The sequence below is a fragment of the Eptatretus burgeri genome, chromosome 7, assembly GCF_056783735.1.
Source record: "Eptatretus burgeri isolate ZD-2024b chromosome 7, Ebu_testis_v1, whole genome shotgun sequence".
Classification (NCBI taxonomy): Eukaryota; Metazoa; Chordata; class Myxini; order Myxiniformes; family Myxinidae; genus Eptatretus; species Eptatretus burgeri.
In genome coordinates, this window is record NC_140967.1 from 10,237,516 (window position 1) to 10,259,882 (window position 22,367).

The 22,367-nt window shown below is 46.1% G+C and overlaps 1 protein-coding gene across 5 annotated transcripts in view; it reads left to right on the top strand.

Annotated features, from left to right (window-relative positions):
* Positions 1 to 22,367, top strand: part of LOC147022653 (uncharacterized) — a 67,635-nt gene that overhangs the window by 21,519 nt on the left and 23,749 nt on the right. For 2 of the 5 annotated variants that reach the window (XR_015059833.1, XM_085887415.1), the window contains exons 1-3: positions 6,895 to 7,001; positions 13,663 to 14,097; positions 14,489 to 15,093. Coding sequence is in view for 4 of the 5 variants with exons in the window: in XM_085887415.1 (XP_085743541.1) it covers positions 13,741 to 14,097; positions 14,489 to 15,093 (962 nt within the window). In the remaining variant the exon portion in view is untranslated. Of the gene's footprint in view, positions 1 to 6,472; positions 6,613 to 6,893; positions 7,002 to 13,662; positions 14,098 to 14,488; positions 15,094 to 22,367 lie in introns of those variants that run through there. The other 3 variants (XM_085887413.1, XM_085887411.1, XM_085887414.1) reach the window with 3 other exon arrangements.

The window sequence follows — 22,367 nt, forward strand, 5'->3', positions numbered from 1 at the left end:
TATACAATTTTACTTCACAGACGGCGCCGACAACACATATCCAAAACCAAGAAAAAGAAAAGAGAACCCTCAAGGATGAGGCGGGCCTGAGGCCGCACCGGGTCGGGCCTACCCGTCTGGTGATGAGACGCGGAGCGGCGATGGTGCCTCAACTCCGCGGGCCTCGCGGACAGTGTCTGGTAGGGGGTGGGAAAGGGGCCCCCTTGGTCGCACTATCTCAGCGCGGGGGGAAACAGAAGGCGGTTGCTGATGCTCGGGGGAAAGGAGGATTTCTACTCTGCCTCGAGTCCCGCGACGAGCGTCTCCACCTCGACCAGGTCGCGCCGTCGGCCTCCCTGGTGTGCAGCTCCCGGCACGACGCGAGCACCCCCTCGTCTGCCCTCGCCGCCTCTCCACAGCTCCGTCCTCTTCGCTCCGACTCCAACGCACACGATGACGACGACGACGACGACGACCAACTCCTTCTTGCTTCTTCTTCCCAACTCCACCGACTGCGAAGTCTTAACTCTCTCGACTTGACGAACGCGGTCGCTTATATAAGCCCCGTGGCTTCGCTCTCTCATCTTTGACCCCCTGCCTTCGACCTTTCACCTCGCTCCCCATTGGCCCGAGAAAAAGTGGGCGTGAATGCTTTTTGATGCATAAATTTGCATATAGCGACCGCCCTCCAACGCCCTGGAGGCGGGGCCAAATCGCCCCTCGCTCACCGATTGGACGGAACAAAAGTGGGCGTGTGTCGTTTTTGATCCGTTTTTGGAGCTGAAAATCCGTGGTTTTGTACACGCTGTTCGGCGCGCGCCCTGCACGAGTCCAACACCGGTACCCACAAGTGGCGCAAGAACGGTGGCGATGCGACGGTTGCGAGGTGTGACGTGAAGCGGCGCCGCGGTGGGTGGTTGATGTTGTGGTTGGTGGTGGTAACAATGGCGGTTGGTCCAAAATAAAGATAGTAAAAGAAAAACGGCTATCCTGAAGAGTCACAGCACGCATCAATGACATGTATTCCCACTAGACAACGGGTTTGGGCCTAGCTACACATATACTTACCAAGATATCTCACCTAAGGGACCTGGATGGTGGTTTGCGAATTTGGTAACCACAACAATATATTTGTGACACATCTCAATGCTCAGCTCAACTCCCCAGCATCCTTTTTGTATTACCACATTACATTGTTTCTATTGCAAGAAAGTTTCCTCTGTGTATTCTTTGATATATATATATATATATATATATATATATATATATATATATATATATATATATATATATATATATATATATATATATATATATATATATATATATATATATATATATCCCAAAGCAGCACAGGGTTTGTGATTCCGTCACGTTTTCGTGATCCCTTCACGGAAAAAATGTGATTCCATCACGCTCACCAGCCGTGACTGGGGCATAAATGACAAAAGTCTGAATTTCTGGCGATAAAGCATGCAAATGTACTATTGGTTATTTATGCTTCAGTCACATTTGGCTCGGCGGCCGTAGGGTCTAAAAAATCTTCGGCCACTCGCAATTATAGGGCGGCCGCAGTATTTCCATGGTCACACAATGTAGCAGTCACATATGTTTATATTTTTAGGTTGCCGCATGGGGTATTTAGAAATTGTGGAGACCGAAAACGTGGGGGTGCCGTACGGTCTTTGATTTGATGTCGCACGGTGACCTGAGGGCGTCCCTGCGGCGGCCATAGAATTTTCAAGGCAGACGCAAGGTAGCCTCAAGGTGCCCGCAAGGCGACCGCAGGGGGGCCCTAAGGCGAACGTGCAGCCAGACGGACGGTAACGAGTGGGTATATATTCCAGTTCTTTTTCATATGTATATCATATCTCATCTGTCATATGAGACATATGTATGATCATATGTATGATCGCTTCTTTGGAGGAATGGTGATGTGTCTGGTCTGAGCTGCTGGTGAAATGTGATGATGTGTGTGGCAAACACCGATACTCCGATCTCTAGCGGTAGCGCACGGTCGACGCAGACTGCCACGGAGGCCGTACGTAGGACGAATGGCGGGCGTAGGGGAACCGTGCGTCGACCCTGCGTTGCCTGCAGGTAGTCACACAGACCGCAAAGCCACGGTACGGTGAACACAGGGACGCCTTAGAACTACCCTACGGCGACCGTGGAAATAGTGCGGCCGCCGTAATTTTTTGGGGGTTGGCAAAATTCATTTTTCATTGATAAGAGCCTATGGCAGCCGCACGAATAACGCAAGCCCACCGTACGCCCTACATACGGTCGAAGTGGAACACATCTACGTCATGGCTACGGCTTCTCGAATTGCTACGGCCAACCTAGAAATGAAAAAAGTTTTAACTCCAATCTATAATTCCACGGAGACCCCTATGGCCTGTAAAAGATAGCCATACGCCCTCGGGCCACCCTGAGGCCACTTCAGAAACTCTGCGGCCGCCGCACGTTTCTGTCAATTCAGGGGGGGGGGGTAGGGCCACCGTATCCTAGCCGTAGAGCAAATGTGACTGAGAAGTTAGTATTTGATTAGCCTGCCTTGAATATCACGAAGCTCAAAAGAAATAACAACAGAAATCGTGACGGAATCACAAAATCGCACAAAAGCAACAGTTCAAATGTATCTCATAGTTGCACAAGCTTGGTTTCAACTATCATATTAATTAAACAGCCATCTCAAACATAAACGTGTGCAGCAACTTTTCCTGATCATATTGATATATAATATGTTTACTTACCTCTCGGAATAATGACAACAAGTCTCCATATTTGACGCGGGGAAATAGTCGAAATTTGCACGTGGCGAAATCTTCATGCTCGTTGCTCCGTTTCATGTTACACAGGCCCGCAGAAATAAAATTTGCTTGCTTGGATTGGCCAAAAAGAGGAATTTTAACATACATCGGATGTTAATGTATATCAAAAATGAAAACAAGAGAGAATCCGAGCTATTTTTAATTTTTGTTGTTTGGTTGACGTTTAGATGGAATTCAATAGAAGCTTAAAGGTCCCATGACACTCCAAACTTTCTGGTCATTTATATATTAACTTGAGCTTCCTAGTGAAAAAATCACCCAGGTTTCTTTTTTAAAATCAACAATGGGATAATTAGACCAATATTTTGAACATTTGTAGTGCTTTTCACAACTTGCTATGCCCCGCCCCTTAAAAAAGTTGACTTCAGCGAACCGCAGCGTTGACGTCATCTGCAGAACGCGACTCGCACAGAGTGGATTGACTAGATGTCGCGCACCGTATAAAGTACGTACTAATGTATTGTGCACATGTGTTTGCTATCTCACTGATCGTCTTAATTCCTGTGATTGTTTCGCGGAAAAGAAATTCTGCTTCTGAGCCGTGTATGCACAACAATCACGAGGCAATTACTTATCCCTTTACTACTTTGTTGTAGTTGTGTACAAATCCAATACATGTATGCACAATAAAGGGCTATACCATGTCCACAAAATATAAAATGTGACTGTTGAACGTTTCCATTAAAAAAGAAACTTACAGGGACATACAAGTAAAATACTAAAGATTAATATAGCATCATTTCAAGGCGCAAGGAGGTAATTTTAAAATCAAAGAATGTGAAAAACCTGCACCCACATTTTGGAGCTCATTGAATTGTTCGTTGAAACCAGCCTGCTGGGATGGGTACGATTCCACATACATGCAAGCCAGGTATGGCTGCACTCAACATACATGGGTTTATTCTAAGGTGAAGGTACTACTTCCATTAGCTTGCTATTCATTAACATTTAGCCAAAATGCTGTAATAAATGAACAGGGAAAAATATGTTGGCACAACGATGAAAGACAAATTTATCTGTTCTATTTCACGGCCTCATACCCTCGGGGCTCTTACACATTGACTTATACATTGTGTGCATGCTTATACAAGTTACTTGTGAACTCTAGAGTCTCGACTAGTCTGATAAATCCGTCGTCCGTCCGACTTGGCCGATAAATCTGACGTGCCGTAGCTTTCTTTTATTATTCTCTTTTCTTCATTGTTTTCTACTGGCACTACATGACGACAGTAAGAATAAAATAAATAGAAATGCAACAGAACGTCAGATTTATCGGACTACTCGAGACAATTGTGTCACAAGGTGTGTTCTGCACACAAGTTTTCATTGTATCCGGACAGCGAGATTGCTTCGTTTTATGCGCGGAGAGATACGGCCGATGACATGCGCCGGCCTTGCTTGTGATTCATTCGCCGTGGAGAAACATGTCCGCTGCGCTGCGCTGGTCATGTCACCTCACTAAAATATTTCTGATATCGAGCAGTATATGCAAGTCGAATTTACATTATTGAATTACGAATAGGATTTAGTCTCACCAGTTTTTATTGCCAAGTCTTCCTTCGATGTCCTCCCGATCATCATGAACTCCGGGAATTTCATCCCCATTTTCCTCTGCTTGTCCTGCTTCGGGCTCGAACTGCTAAGGCTGTATTTCATTTCCAGCTGCCTGAACTTCACCTCCCACGACTACGTAATCCGACAATTCTCCATGTGATTCAGACCAAAATCCTTCATTTTTTTCATACTCACTGTCGTTACCAGACAAATCAAAGTCCATGTCATCCATTATTCAAAACCAAATGTTTGATTTTTTTTTTAAGCAGAAATGAACGAAGCGATTGAGTCAACCAATCGAATGTGGAAACACACAGATAGCCAATAGAATCACGTCGACCACCAACCCGAGTAATTTACGTGCAGCTTTTGTCATACTGTCATTGACGTCATGTGGGTTACGCCCCTTTCAGGAGAATTTTTAGGGGTGTTCCCGAAGAGGTTTGTTTTTTTAATTTAACATTTTACAGAATGAGTATTGTGAAAAAACATTGTCAGATCTGAAATGACGATTAAAAACTCCTATAGGACATATATATATATATATATATATATATATATATATATATATATATATATATATATATATATATATATATATATATATATATATATACATATGCAATTTCTGTACTTTTGGGTGTCATGGGACCTTTAAAGGAAAGCTTGCTCGCTGCTAACATTGAAGGGATAGAGTGGAAAACATTTATAACAGACTTTCTTCAAACATACCGGGCAACTCGACATGCCACAACACAGCGATCACCTGCTGAACTGCTTCATAGGGGAGAGATGCACACCAAGCCACATGTATCTGGTTTGCAGATGCCAAAGCTCAACACACTGTCACACAAAGACACGGCGCTCAGAGTACAGGAGAAGCAGAACAGGCAAAATGTGTACACCGAAAAACGCCGTGGAGCAAAGGATGTGAACTTTGAATGTGGTTCCTTCATCCGATTGAGGAAACCTGGCATCCTCCGAAAAGGACAATCCAAATTTTCAGCGCCTCTCTAAGTTATGGAGCAATGAGGATCTCACATCTACAAACTGTCCGATGGATGGATCTGGAATGCTTCTTATTTAGCATCTACCTGACAAAGGAATGCAAGAGATGATGCTGAGGCTTCCACTCCTTCCTGACATCACGGCACCACCAGTGTAAAACACATTAGAACACGTGCCGGTCGGCCAGGATGCCAGAATTCACAGACCTCCAGCCTGGACTGAAGATTATGTGATGAAGTAAGGTAAAATCCTTTGAGAATAAGAAAAGGAAGCCAATTTAAACTGTTGCCATGTTTATTATTACTTGTTTTGTGGTTTTGTGTTATTATTATTATTGTTGTGTTGGAGTATTTTACGATACCACAGCCCTTTGACAGGTTTTGTTGACATGGTATCTGCAGCAAACCACAAATCTAATCTGGCCTGATGAGTACTAGATTACTATATATTTAATTACCAACTGACACTACCTGACTACCATAACTCGAGTTTGAGAGGTTGAACTGGCACATAATAGGGAGAAGTGAAATGCAGTCAAAATAAAATGGGTTTTTTTTTTTAAAAGTGAAGGGTGTTATGATAATGGTGGTTTGTATTGTTTGGATACTTTTGAACACATGTAACTACACTGTGCTGTCACGATGCTGTGAAGAAAACTAATAATAATAATAATAATAATAATAACAACAACAACAACAACAACAACAACAACAACAACAACAACAACAACAACAACAACAACAACAACAACAACAACAACAACAACAACAACAACAACAACAACAACAACAACAACAACAACAACAACAACAACAACAACAACAACAACAACAACAACAACAACAACAACAACAACAACAACAACAAAACAACAACAACAACAACAACAACAACAACCGGAAGGGAGGTTCTTAGATGGCTGATTTAGTGATCCGTAATCAAGGCTAGTTTCTTTTGTTTCCTGGGCTCGACGACGTCACAAAGGGTGGTGACGAGTTTTGGAGGGAAAAACCAGGTTTGTCCCCGCTCAGCCTGTTCCTTTGGTTGGGTGACGCCCCCGCGCCTCCGGCCCCGCCCCTCCGCTCCCCTCACTCCCCGTTTCCTGCACACGTGTCGTTAAGCTTGATGATCTTCTTCACAAACGAGGCGGTGCAAGAGCGGCGGAAATGACGACGTATTCGGATTGTCGGAACCGCCCATCGTCACGGTTTGTCAGTGCCCAGCTTCCGTTTGAAAGGTATATTATGTTATTTTCTCTTGCTTCGACCTCTTATAATATCTACTTATTATGCTTTATCGATCGTTTATTTATTTTCACCTCAACACTCTCGATATCTTGCTCGGTGTTTGAAAGCACGGTGTCCGAGGCCGCGTCGTGTCGGCAAAATGGTTGAATGTGTAAATTTTTCTTTTCTTCATAATAAACATATCGCACATTCTTAAAGATATTATAAATCGTCTATCAGAAGATAAAATTATTGGCGCGTGTAGGGGGCTGTCGTACGATCCGAGTCTCGTTTAACCGTAATCTCGCGAGATCTCAAAGTCGGGAACTCATCGGTTTGCGCGTGACGAGCCGTTGCGGTGTACTAGTACTCCGTTACCGCTTTCCAAACGGCTTCACAGGTTTGTTCGTGTTTCCAGATTGTTTTTTTTTTTTGCTTTGTTATTCTCGAACGTTCTCGCAACCTTCCTGTGCTGCGAGGATTTAAAAACAGCACTTTTTGAGTGGAACAAACATGAGATTTGCGCTTTCAGGCCCCCCGAATGATGATTATCCAGTCACAGGCCTCCGGTCCCTTCACAGGGACGAACTGCACACAGCGATGGTTCTTCGGCCGAAGGGTTGGCGACAGAAGAAAAAGTTACAGGGATCTGAGACGCAGGAGGAGGCCATTTGGCCCATCATGTCTGTGCTGTATCTACATTAATTAAATGTATCGTCTTATTCACTTCATTAGATAATCGAAGGTGAAGGAGGTTTTGTTTTCACCGCGTTCTGTCTGTTTGTGCACAGGATATCTCAAAGTTGTGGACAGGTTGGGTGTGTGACAAGGACGAACTGATTCGATTTTGGTGAAGATCCGAATCCTGATCTGTCGACGAGAATTATTAAAAAAAAATTTAAGTGATTCTTCACCATTTAAAAGAGTGGGCAGGTGCAGCATCCTCATCACCAGAGTGTTAAAAGTTTTTCCTCCAAGGTTCATGGAAGAGCCAGAACACTGAACGGATCAGGATGCAACAGTGACGAGAGAGAGAGAGAGCGAGTAAAGTGAGAGAGAGAGAAAGAGATAGACGACACGACACAAACAGAGGGAGACTTGGACAAAACAATGGGTGTGGGGAGGAATGAGGGGTAGGGGAGGACACACGGGATGGACAAGATGGAAACAGAAGGAAAAACAGGAAACTTGTAATGTGGTGGGATTGGGGTGGAGGAGGGGTGTTTAACATGACCTGGAGGGTTTTCATCAAGACAGCTGAATCAGAATGAGTTTGAAGAGGAATGTGAACGTTGGTTCCACAGGTGGGGAAAAAGAGGAAGGAATGAGTGGAGTTGACAAGTGAACATACATTCATAGTCCGGGAGCCAACCTGTGTACGAGGCTGTTTTAGGGTTGGACCTTACAGCCTCTGCTATAAAATTTTACACCCCCAGGATGTTTAGATATATGTTTGCAGTTCATGAAAACCAATGTTGGCAATTCATAAGCTCTTGCGAAAAATTTTGGCGGACGTTTTTATTTGAGGAAGATTTGAAAAATTTGATAAAACAGCAATTGTCAATAAAATTTCTAAAAAAATTAAAAAATCACATTCATGAAAAATAAATGTGAACTAAATGTAAGAATTCAATCAGTGCATTGTAAAATGACAAAAAAAATTGCCTTTGTGGAAGTAAACCTCGTAAAAGTACATAATTTTGTGAAAAATGCCTTAAAAATAACGTGTTTTGAAGATGGCCTTTAGAACTTTTCTTATCATAGGCAGATGCTGCATTAGAATACTAATTTCTCTTAATGTGATATGAACATGGTATCCATGGCTAATTAAAACAGCAAATTTGAGTGAGTTCTATCAATTTTTAAAGAAAGAAAATTAACATTTTTGTCAACCAAAGTTACCCCTACCCCAAAATCCTCTTACTCTATTGAACACAGTTTGGTTAAGGTTTGCTGGATCCAGGTTGGGTACTTCACAGTTCACTCTTCCAAAGGAAAATTCAATGGTGTTTGGAGTGACATGGCCCTGGAGCAGACATACAACAATGAAGGAAGACATCTCTGTTCAAAGGCATATCTCAGGCACCAGCTGCTCGAGATAAATATGTGAAGACAGCACCATTTCTCACAGCTGTATCAGAGAACATAAAGTCTATGGCTAATCTAGGCCAACAGGAATCTACTCATCATGGAGAAACACAGAAGCAGGCAACAGAAGAACATATGCATGTTGAGGAGATCAAGAAAGTGATATGCCAGCAGATGATAAACCCATTCCAGTGTAACAACCAAGTGGTTCTGCTCCAATAGAGCAACTAGTGAAAGGATGCTTCAAAAGACTTGGTCCATGCTCAAGCTAAGGGCATGGAAGCCATTATGAAAGCAGAAGAGGTGGTCTCTATTAAGATTGAACCACTGAAGCTGGTAACTTTCTCCTCACAGAAGAAATCAAACCCATCAAGGAAACAGAGTTTAATCAGGATCTATCAAGATGAGACTGCAACTACACGTGTGTTGTGTTTCTATCGAGATGCCGACCCAGTCACAAGACAGATTGCATTTTCCCATGAGTGGACAGACTATCCATCATCCCTGTTTGAGGTTGATCCACGCTTAGCACAGGGGGTTGTAATGCGCAAAGGCAACGAGTCTGATTTCGTGGCAGTGCTAATTGCTGAAGCTGAGCAGGATGTTGTTTTACAGCTGCCATCATTACCACAGAGTGACCTATACACAGTTTATCTGGTAGACACAATGGCATTTGTAAATAAATACCAAAAAATGGGTGCAAAAACATTTGGTGAACTTCCCCAGCTGTATCTTCGCAAGCTCCTGCAGTTGAAACCTGAAATGTGCAACTGTGTCAACATCATTGGTGATCAGTATGATTTTGATGATAGCCATACTTTGAAGGGTGATGAGCAGCAGAGGAGAAACCAGACAGACCAGGCAAGACAATTCTCACCATCCAGAGTCTAGAAATTCCGGACTGGAATTTACTCATGAAGAATCCAAGAAATAAAGGAAATCTTCAGAACTTCATTGGCACTTCCCTTTGTGAGAGTCCTGAAGCTATTCCGGATGGAGTGACCATCATTCTTGGTGGTATGATGGAAAACAAAGGTCACACTCTTTCCATCACATCAGCATCAAGTTCAGTTCTGGACTTACCTTGTGAAGAACATGAAGAGGCAGACACAAGGATTATTGCTCATCTTGCATATTGTGTGGAATATCTTGATCACCATCAAGCTGTTGTGCATGCAACAGATACAGACATAATTATGCTGTGTATATATCACTTCTGCTGCTTGAACACATTGCAAGAACTCTGGATACAACGGCAGAATCAATACCTACCTATTCATGAGCTGGTAGAAGTGTTGAGCAAGAAGTACCAGAAAATCCTCTTGATGTCGCAGCTACACTTCTGTGCACATATGTGTTGTGTGGATGTGACACAGTGAGCTACCCATTCAGAAGGGGAAAAGAAGAGGTCAGGTCAGGTATGGGAGCATGTGCCAGAACAGCGCGTCGCTGCGTCCACTTTCCGCCGGTACTCCAGGGGCCTCCGTCTGGCCATCCCCCAGGCAGATGCCAGGCCCATCCCCATCTCCTTGAGATGATGGTCAACCTGCTGCAACCATGAGGCACGTGGTTGGCCCATTGGCCTCCTCCACTCATGAGACTCCCTCGTTGAGAGAATCTGGTAAGCAGGATCAGCGTCAGGAAAACGAGCCACATGTCCATACAGCCGCAACTGATGCTCACGGACTATGCAGGTAACAAATCTCATCCGAGTCTCTCTCAGCAACCGCTCCTGGGATACAAAATCCGACCAGCGATAGCCAAGGATTCTTTTGAAGAGACCTGGTACCAAAGGAATTAAGTCTCCATCTCAGATCCTTGGTCAGAGTCCAAGTCGCGCACCCATAGAGCAAGACTGGAAGTACCAAGGACCTGAAGACTCGGACTTTCGTCCTCCCGCACAGGTACCGGCAGCGCCACACCCCATGATCCAGTGAATCCATGACTCCCCAGGCCCGACCCAGACGTCTATTGACCTCCGGCTCACAACCTGCGGAGACATGAATATCACTGCCAAGGTAAGTGAATCTATCCACGACCTCAACATCCTCACCACAAACAGACACAGACAGGACAGCAGCATCCAAGATGTCACCGAAAGCCTGGATCTTAGTTTTGACCCAAGAAATCCGTAATCCCAACGGCTCCGACTCCTCATTCAGCACCTCGAGGGCCCCCAAGAGGATGTCTAAAGTCTCCGCAAAGATGACTGCATCATCTGCAAAATCAAGGTCCGAGATCTTTACATTGCCAAACGATGCACCGCAACTTGATCTCTCCGACATCCTCCTAAAATCCAGTCCATACAAGTGCTGAAAAGTGTGGGGGCAAGTACACATCCCTGACGAACTCCAGTAACAACTGGAAATAAGTCAGAGATGGTACCACCACACTTCACAGCACTCTCAGTACCAGAGTAGAGTTCAGACATCAGATCGATCAGTTTCGGTGGCACCCACGAAGACCAAGAATCCTCCAGAGGACATCCCGATTCACTGAATCGAACGCTTTACAGAGATCAACATAGGCTGCAAGCAGCCCCTGCAGAAACTCTCGTCTGCGTTTGGTGAGGACACGAAGTGCAAGGATACGGTCAATCGTTGACCTCTTTGGTGTAAAGCCTGACTGCTCTGGACGCTGGTGCTCAAGCAGATGGTGGCGAACCCTATCGAGAATTATCCGAGCAAAGACCTTGCCCGGCACTGAGAGCAGCGTCACCCCTCGGTGGTTGTTGCAGTCTTGGCGATCACCCTTCCCTTTCCAGAGAGGGTCAACAAGGCCCCTCTTCCAGTCAGTTGGGATGATGCCTGTGTTCCTGTGAAAAAGAAGAGCGGCACAGGTTTCTCTGGGACTGATGGGAAACCTTCCCCACCTTGTTGATTTTGGAAGAGATAGTGAAATGGCAGCAACAGAATGTGTCATTGATGAGGCCAGAGTATACTGGACTGCTCTGCATGGCCAAAAGGGTTCAGCTGTTTGGATACCCTCAGGCAGCATATGTTTGTCTCTTCAAAATTAGACCTTAGGTCACTGCCAGCAACGGAAGATGCGTTTTACTTCCTTGTTGTAAGAGCATTGTATCAATTGCTTCTGTATGACGTGCACATCTCAGTGACCGAGCACTTCCCCCAGCCACAACATTTGGCAGAACCCTTATCAATGGAAAACTGGTCCCAATTCTCATGTCTAAGCCAGCCAAGCCAAACATAGACAAAACTGTGTCTTGCATGTGCAAATTATCCAAATGTCTGAAAGCTTGATGTTCATGCAAAAGGCTGCTGTGCCTTGCTGAGTGACATGCATATGCCTTGGTCAGAGAGGTTCATGTGGTGGAGTTGTTTCAGAGAGTGACTCTTCCTCTGAAGAGGATGTTTCATGTCACAATATTGTGTTAATCCATTTCTAATTTTATCTTCCTTAAAACCATGGCATGTAAAAGTATGTTCTTGTTCCTGACCCCATTGATAGTCAAGCATTTCTGAGTTGCATAAATCTTTTGTTGTTTGACATATAACCTTGTCAATTGTTGGTAGGTTAAATCTACACCAATTGTGATATAGGAAATGAACTCCTCTTTAATATGAGGGGTCATTTGTGTATATAGGTTTAGTGGTTATGATTTTAGGACAATATGAATTACCCCTACCCCCATCCTACATCTTCGCTTTTGCCAACATTTTGTTATCAGAGGGGGCTCGCAAAAGTGTTGACTGTGTTGTTGCGCAAGAGTTTCACCATTGCCAACATTGGTTTTCATATACTCAAAGGGTGTCTCTTTATGAAAATCAACACAAAAATTTTATAGCAGACCGGGCAATTTTTTTTTTTAATTTTGATCGGTTGGCTCCCGGACTATCAGGTAGTTTCATCAGAAGGGGGTTGATGATGGTCCTGGTGAGCTCTGCAGAAACCGGGGGAGGTCAAAGCACGGAAAGGGCAGAGGGTGCAAGACCAGAAACTAGGTGGTAGAAGACAAAGACCACCGACCTGTCTGCAGTGTAAGAGAGTGAGAAACCTAAAGATTCAGCCTCATCGCGGGAGATGCCAATGATCCTAAATGCCTTGGTTTCCACAGCGTGAAGCCGAGAAAGGTGAGAGGCAGGAGCACCAGCCCAGAGGGGAGAGCAGTACTCCATCAGGCTGTGGATGAAAGCTTTGTACCTGGTCATAATATTCGTCATTTTCTTTGTGTATTTGCTTGAATATCAGCAAACTTGGACAATTACACCCGTTTCACGTCCCTATCCCATCATCCCAAACTGTAAAGCAGGTGGCACTTGCTAAAAACGAGAGCAAACAAAGAAAACGAAAGGTATGATCTTCATTCACATTTACCTGCGGTGTTATGCTTCAGTCACATTTGGCTCGGCGGCCACTAGCAATTATAGGGCGGCCGCAGTATTTCCACGGTCACACAATGTAGCAGTCACATGTTTTTATTTTTCGGGTAGAGAGATTTTTAATCAGAAGAGAGAACTCGGTGAGAGGACGATATCGTTCAAATTATATTAAAAAAAAATTTTTTGATCTTATAAAAAAACTTGCTTATTTTGATTTGCTTGGTTATATAAACAAACATCACAGTAGAGGAACGGCGCTACGGATCCCGAACACGGTGTGAAACGTAGGCCTTTAGCCACGTACCTGTCCATTTTCCTTCACCAACTCTTAAATCTGTTTTATTACTCTCGTTTTATTTTTCTTTTCCACTTCAAACTGTATCCCCTTATCTTGTTACTCTTGAATAATTCAGACAATGTGCTGAACCAGAAAGTGACTGGCATCTTACGGTTCTTGTCACCGGATGGTGTTGGTGTTGTTCCGAGACACAGGTTTCTCTTACTTTAGATTGAATTTCACCAAAGTGAAACATTTTCCGAATGCAATTCGAGACTTTGGCGTGCTTGTCTCGTAAGTACAACCTTGATACGTTGATGCTGGAAACGTCATGTGACTGTTCGATTTCCTTTCAGGTGCAAAACAAAAGGCGCGGCCTATGTGGCTAAGCGAGTGTCACCACAACGGTGATTGGTGGTGACTGCCCTGGGAAGATGCAGTGTGACGGTCTGAACCTTGTGGAGCTTCGTTACGTTGACTACCCATCGACTCTGCTTCTCCGTATGAATGAGTTGCGGCTTGCAGGGCAGTTCTGCGACGTAACGGTCGAGGTAGATGGGTTGCAGTTTCGTGCACACCGCTCGGTCTTGGCGAGTGCCAGCAAACTCTTTGAGAACCTCTTCTCTCAGCAACCGCAGGCCAGCAAACTCTTCCGCCTGGACTTCCTCTCGTCCAAGGCTTTTGGTTTGGTGTTGGAGTTCCTATACACTGCCAGTCTCAAAGTGGAGGTTGAAGCCCTCGAATCGCTGCGTTCAGCCGCTCACATCCTGCAGCTCGGACCGCTTGAGCAGGTTTGTTCATTAAATGTTCTCGTGCTCCTATTAAAACTACAGGTATCAGATTAAAATTTTTATTTTGGTGAGGGCTGAACACAAGTGTTGTTAAAATTTATGTGGACTAGATACTGCAGCAAAATGGGCTCAAGACTATCAGAAAAGGCCTGACCGTAATGAAAACAATTTGAGCTGACACTTTTTTTCTCGACGATGAAGGAAATACGTTCCTGCTTAGTCCGAAATGCTTACGGCACACCCAGTACAAGCGGAACATTTTGGGAGACATTCGTACGGCTCGTACAAATGTATTCTTTGCCCTGAAAAGTTTTGTACATCATCGGTTAATTCTTAATGAAGCTTTTTACAAAATGTTGGGTAATTGTTTATTTCATTTTTCTTTTGTCAGGTGTGCAGCTTAGTTTTGCAGCAGGCAACCACTTCACCCACGGATGAGACGATGTTCGACGGTCTTTCCTCCTCGGTGAATGAGATGGTCATGAATGTGACGGTGGGTGCCGGCAATTGTGGAGACGGAGAGTCGGCACCCAGGAACGCTTGCGAGAGGACCTACGGAGATGTCGGTGCAGATGAACTTTCTGCTACTGCCTCGGGGTTATCTACGATAGAAAGGCAGTTGGTATCTCTGTCACAGGAGTCTGTTGATGGGCTTTGTGAGGGGACCCCTGCCTGTCAACTTGTGGGTATGCTGGAGGAGGACACCGGTGGTCAGGACAATGATGAACACCTTGAGAACCAGAATTTGGCGCAGGTCATAGTGCTGCCGGTGGATGGTTTCGTAGAGCAGCAGTCTGCTGTTGCCGCTGTCGAAGCTCTCCCTGAACCTGGAGAGGGGATCGAAAGGATAGAAGTGGAAGACGTTGCAGAAGCAGAGCAGCCCGATTTGATAGAGCGAGAGCAGCCAGCGGCCCCACAGCCGCGACCTCACGTGCCTAACCAGTGTTTCGTGTGCCGAATGGTCGTGAACTCGACTGCAGAGCTGGGATCGCATCTGTAAGTGTGCAAATGCAAAATCCTTGTTGTTCTGGGTGAGCACTTTGGAAATACACCCTAAAACTAGAGAGTTCTTAGAATATGGTACCACGCATGGTGTGATTTAAAATCGGTAACGAAAACAGATTTTAACGATCGTTAAAAAAAAAAAAATCTGTAAATTTAGTGCGATTGAAGTTGTCCTCCTTTACACACCACCCCGTTGAACCTTTGCTTAAATTGAAGGATTGCAAAACTGGAGGTTCTTGGAAGTATTTTTAAGGTGACTTGTGCACTGAAGTGTTCAAGTACATCATTAAATTCAAATAAAATAAAGGCTGTAAAAGTTGTAGAAATAAATAAGTTTTGGAATTTACCACCATTTTCTGCAATGCCGATTACATCACCCTATCCAACACATTGCATTTGTTCTTTGTGCTTGTTGTTTGTGTCCTTTATGACATCCTTGAAAACAGTCAGTTTCCTGTTTGGAATGATTTTCAATTTTGTCTGACCACCAGACATGCAGAGTAAAAATATTATCTCGCGTCTCTCTGCGCATGCGTGTTCGAGATGAATTTAAAGCCAAGATACAGTAAAAACGGCATACTTGTCTTCCTGTTCATGTTCCGATTCGTGTTCACGATAGATATATAGATAGATATCTACAGTGGGGTGAACAAGTATTTGATACACTGCCGATTTTGCCGGTTCTCCCACTTACAAAGCACGTAGAGGTCTGTAATTTTTTATCATAGGTACACTTCAACTGTGAAAGACGGAATCAAAACAAAAATCCTGAAAATCACATTGTATGATTTTTAAATAATTAATTTGCATTTTATTGCATGAAATAAGTATTTGATCACCTACCAACCAGTAAGAATTCCGGCTCTCACAGACCTGTTAGTTTTGTCTTTAAGAAACCTTCCCATTCTCCACTCATTACCTGTATTAACTGCACCTGTTTGAACTCGTTATCTGCATAAAAGGCAGCTGTCCACACTCAATCAATCGGACTCCAACCTCTCCACAATGGGCAAGACCAGAGAGCTGTCTTAGGACATCAGGGACAACATTGTAGACTTGCACAAGGCTGGGATGGGCTACAGGACAATAGGCAAGCAGCTTGGTGAGAAGGCAACAACTGTTGGCGCAATTATTAGAAAATGGAAGAAGTTCAAGATAACAGTCAATCTCCCTCGGTCTGGGGCTCCATGCAAGATCTCACCTCGTGGAGCCTCAATGATCATGAGAAAGGTGAGGGATCAGCCCAGAACTACACGGCAGGACCTGGTCAATGACCTGAAGAGAGCTGGGACCACAGCATCAAAGAAAACCATAAGTAACACACTACGCCGTCATGGATTAAAATCCTGCAGCGCACGCAAGGTCCCTCTGCTCAAGCCAGCGCATGTCCAGGCCCGTCTGAAGTTTGCCAATGACCATCTGGATGATCCAGAGGAGGAATGGGAGAAGGTCATGTGGTCTGATGAGACCAAAATAGAGCTTTTTGGTTTAAACTCCACTTGCCGTGTTTGGAGGAAGAAGAAGGATGAGTACAACCCCAAGAACACCATCCCAACCGTGAAGCATGGAGGTGGAAACATCATTATTTGGGGATACTTTTCTGCAAAGGGGACAGGACGACTGCACCGTATTGAGGGGAGGATGGATGGGGCCATGTATCGCGAGATCTCGGCCAACAACCTCCTTCCCTCAACAAGAGCATTGAAGATGGGGCGTGGCTGGGTCTTCCAGCATGACAACGACCCAAAACACACAACCATGGCAACTAAGGAGTGGCTCCGTAAGAAGCATGTCAAGGTCCTGGAGTGGCCTTGCCAGTCTCAAGACCTGAACCCAATAGAAAATCTTTGGAGGAGCTGAAAGTCTGTGTTGCCCAGTGACAGCCCTGAAACCTGAAGGATCTGGAGAAGATCTGTATGGAGGAGTGGGCCAAAATCCCTGCTGCAGTCTGTGCAAACCTGGTTAAGAACTACAGGAAACGTCTGATCTCTGTAATTGCAAACAAAGGTTTCTGTCCCAAGTATTAAGTTCTGTTTTTCTGATGTATCAAATACTTATTTCATGCAATAAAATGCAAATTAATTATTTAAAAATCATACAATGTGATTTTCAGCCTGGTGTTGGCGCAGTGGTTAGGGCAGCGGCTTGGGATTCTTGGGTCCTGAGTTCAAGCCCCGTTGGGCCACTGAATTAATACACCAGGGGGTTGACTCAGCATGTCATCCTTCCGAGGTCGGCGAAATGAGTACCAGTATACTGGGCCGGTGTATACCCCGGTTAAAATAGGTGTACCATATCCCTGTGTCGTAAGAGACGACCAGGGTTGCGTCAGGAAGGTCATCCGGCGTAAAACATGTGCCAAATCACTATGCGGATCATACGGATGATCCGCTGTGGTGACCCCTAATGGGAGCAGCTGAAAGAAGAAGAAGAAGACAATGTGATTTTCAGGATTTTTGTTTTAGATTCCGTCTTTCACAGTTGAAGTTTACCTATGATAAAAATTACAGACTTCTACGTGCTTTGTAAGTGGGAAAACCTGCAAAATCGGCAGTGTATCAAATTCTTGTTCCCCCCACTATATATATATATATATATATATATATATATATATATATATATATATATATATATATATATATATATATATATATATATATGTATATATATGTATATATATATGTATATATATATGTATATATATATGTATATATATATGTATATATATATGTATATATATATGTATATATATATGTATATATATATATATATATATATATATATATATATATATATATATATATATATATATATATATATATATATATATATATATATATATATATATATATATATATATATATATATATATATTATTGGGGGTCGGGTGAGAAGACCACTTGGGGGGGGGGGGAGCTTTCTCGGCTCCCACCAGACTCCCCGGAATTGTAGGCCGTCGCACACGGATAATTTAGTGACGTGGCGGGTGGCTTCACAGACCGTGGATGCCAATATCTCAACCACATGACTTAGGGTTCTCCGTCGAGTTAATCCGGTTACCTAAAAATAACCATGTGATTTAAATACCGGGGAACACACCCTCAGTACGCCTTGTCCAAACCGGATCACTCTACCAGACCGGATTACTTTACCGGATCGGATGCAGCCAAGCGACACTGCCAAGGACGTACCGGCAAAAAGGAACGGATCGTTGGGAATAAAGTCCCGGCTAAGCGAGGATTCGGACCAATGAAGGAAAAGACAAAAACGAGCAGGGAACATTCCTAATAGTAATTTATTAACAATGGGGTGAGGACAGGTATGTGGTACAATCAATAGATTTATTGGGGTGTGCAAGCAGAGATGGGGAAGAAAGGTGTGGTGCGGCAATAAACAAGCAACTTATGAAAGCGGACGCAGAGCAGACCGAACCCAAAAATAATTAACAATCTTCTGCAGGCTTACACACACACACACACACACACACACACACACACACACACACACACACACACACACACACACACACACACACACACACACACACACACACACACACACACACACACACACACACACACACACGGAGGATTTGAAGCAAGACAGGAGAAGAGTTGAGGCTACGGTCTCTCGGTACCTTTGTATAATTGATTGCCCGAACACGCCACCAATACGTTTGGGGAGAATGCTCCTTGATGCGGTACCCCACTGACAGCTGGCACATCGTCTCTTGCTTTGGGCAGCTCGCGTAGAGACCGTGGGCATGAAGGAGGGGCTTGAGCTGGGAGGGTGGAGTACGGAGTGGTATGCGGGACCAGGTGGGTGTGTGGACTCAGCGACGTGTGGGCAGAGAAGGGGAGGCGGAGTCGAAGTGATGACGACAGAAGGCAGAGTCAAAGTCCAGCTTGAATGGGAGGCGAGGCAGGGCAGAGAGAGAGAATAGTTCTGTTCGGACCTTTCTAGGCCCCGCAGTGCGGGGCGGGGGGGGCCACCCCAAAGCGGTGTGTCATCACCCGAAGCGGGTGCTCTGATTGGCCCTGACCCCCTGACCCCCTGACCCCCTGCACCCGGGGGGCCACCCGTTCAATATAATTAGTCCAGAAATGGGTTGAAAGGAATGCGCCGCTTGCGCCTTGCACACTCTCATCCCACCAAATGTGGCATGGGGTTGCCTTTCTATTATCGGCCTCGATTGAGGGATCGCTTGAGGACGGGAGCTCTGTGCTGTCGATGCTCATGTGGTGTTTGAGCGCCCTTTCTCAGGTGCTGTTTCTTCCGTCTCCTCGGTACGTGTTCCATGCAGTGTGGGCGTCATGCTGAGTGTGTTTCCTGTCCATTGGGTGGAAATTACCGCTGCGCCTGCGTTTGGCAGGCTGTGTTTTCTACAGAGGGATGGGGGCATAATGCCTGCTTGGCCTTTGCTGAGGACCCATCTCACAGCGAAGGGCGCACGTGGCTCAGATTTACCTCAGGAATAATCAGGAAAGAAGAGTAGGAATGACGTTAGAAATGAAATTAAGAAGAAATGATGTAAGCAAATCTAACTATGAGATCCTCGCAATGCACGCCCCTGTTGTTCCGCCAGACAAAAGGGAAGGGACTATCTCCACGTATATTAATGGAATAACTGTCTTGGGACCACTTTATGTTGGATGCATGCGTTTCCGAGAACCACAACAATATGTATTGTTACGAATTTCGGCCCGTCCGGCGTGCGATTGGCCACGTAACTCGAATCGCGACGCGTCGCCCACCGGAACGGACAATTCAGTCGTGACCCTCCGGGAACTACCACCAGGAGCCAGTCACGGGTGGGGGTTTAACCTCACCACGATCATGCCAATTGCCCACCCGCGCAGGATAGGGTTGCTCGCCAAATTCGACCTTCCTAAGTACCTGCGCGAGTGGTCGACCGGGCGATCGTACCTCGCTGCAGGTCGACTTCGGACACGAACCGCTTAAGTGGCTCGTTGCGTGCTGCAGGGATAACCGAGCGGAATTATCGTCGACCTCGACGGTTCAGATTACTTATCGGGTGTTTCAACCCACCATAAATCCCTTACGTGATGCAAGATTGAACTTTCAAACAGAGGAAAGGACGAAGCGAAGCGGGAAACAGTTCAACAAGCAAGCACCTTTATTTCACACACGTGCACGTATGTACAGCCATGCGATCAATGCGGGAAAAGCAAAATGGAAAATGCAACCAAAGCAAAAGCACGACTACCGACTATAATTATTTACAACACTTAAACAATTATACTTATATAATTATAATTAACTTATAATTATACTCGGCGCCACATCATGCATTCAAAATAAACAGGAAAGACCTCCCCATAGGCAGGGAGGTCGACGGGGTCCGTGGACCAAATGTGCGTGGAACCTGGAGGAGCGTCCAGGTCCACGAGACCGAAAAGGTCTTACCCGCATCCTCGTGACGCGATGGCGGGCAAGCCGCAATGTCTGCGCAGCTGCGCCCCGACTCCGTACCCCTGGCATGGTAGGTGAGCCCTCTCCAGCGTGCTCCACGCCAGCATGGTTGGGTCGGCACCACGGTTAGGGTGGGGAATGAACGGGGCCACCGGCACTATCTCAGCACGGATGGGGGGGGGGGAATTGTTGATGCTCAGGGTCGAGCGAGGGGAATGGCTGGCTGGCTTGGTCGCTTGTGAGAGTGAAAGTGGCTCGATTCCAACGACGAGACGAGACGACACTACACTACCACTCTCCAACCTCGACGACGACCTCCGTCTTCACTCGACCCGCGCGCGTCGCCTTGTGCTCGCGTCTTTATAGACCGGAGGAGGAGCCTGTATGCAGATTTTAGGATCAAAACTCGATTGGAGGCGGGGCCACCCTCTGTTCAGCCATTGGCGTGGAAAAAATGGGCGTGAGCCTCTTTTGATCCGAATTCCTTCCTGAGAGGAATTCACATCCATCGCGCTTGGAGGCGGGGCCATACAGCTCGACCTCGCCCATTGGTCGGGCAAAAAGGGGCGTGAAGCCTTCCTGATCCGTTTTTCTCTCCCGTAAAGAATCCACATTCATCGTGCTTGGAGGCGGGGCCATACCGCCCGACGCTCGCCCATTGGACGGAGAAAAAGGGGCGTGAAGCCTTCCTGATCCGAATTTCTCCCTGAGAGGAACGCATTCGTACCCGCGGCTCGACGCGTTCGGCATCAATTACCGAACGGGCCCTGGACAGCACGACGTTTGGTGTTGACTGGTGGTGTGGCCGATGGTGGTGGGGGGTTTGCTGTGGTTTGGTGGTTGGCGGGCGTCGTTTGGGAATGGCGGTGAAGCGATGTTTGCGGGATGGAGTTGTGGAGGTAAAGAGGCAAAGGTGGTGGTGTTTGAGTTGTTGGCGGCTTAATGGTCCAAAATAACAATGGAGAAAGAAAAATGGCTAACTCAAAGCATCGCAGCCCGGATGAATCACACATATTCCCTCTAAACAACAGGTGTGGGCTAGCTACACATTAACTTATCGATATATCTCACCTGAGGACCCTTTATGGTATATTGCGAATTTTCACAGCCATAACAGTATATATAATATATATTCAAAGATTTCTGCGGCGTTCTATGTTCGGACGACCGTTTCAGCCAAATCGCGGTCGCGCGCCCACCGAAGGCTGCAATCCAGTCGTGGCTTTCCGGACCAACCCCGGAAACCAGCCACGGATGCTTTAACGCATCATAAACTAGTCAATTATTTTGTCCACGCGCTACAGGGTCAATCGCCGAATTGTCGATAATAGTAGGGGCCCGTAGGTGAGTGCCAGTATGTGCATCCCTCTCTCTCTCTCGCCCCCCACTCTCGCCCCCACTCTCGCCCCCTCTCTCGCCCCCCCTCTCTCGCCCCCCTCTCTCGCCCCCCCTCTCTCGCCCCCCTCTCTCGCCCCCCCTCTCTCGCCCCCTCTCTCGCCCCCCCTCTCTCGCCCCCCTCTCTCGCCCCCTCTCGCCCCCTCTCTCGCCCCCCTCTCGCCCCCCTCTCGCCCCCCTCTCGCCCCCTCTCTCGCCCCCTCTCTCGCCCCCTCTCTCGCCCCCCTCTCTCGCCCCCCTCTCTCGCCCCCTCTCTCGCCCCTCTCTCCCCCTCTCTCGCCCCCTCTCTCGCCCCCTCTCTCGCCCCCCTCTCTCGCCCCCCCTCTCTCGCCCCCCCTCTCTCGCCCCCCTCTCTCGCCCCCTCTCTCGCCCCCTCTCTCGCCCCCCCTCTCTCGCCCCCCCTCTCTCGCCGATATTGGTCGACAGATAAATGGCGT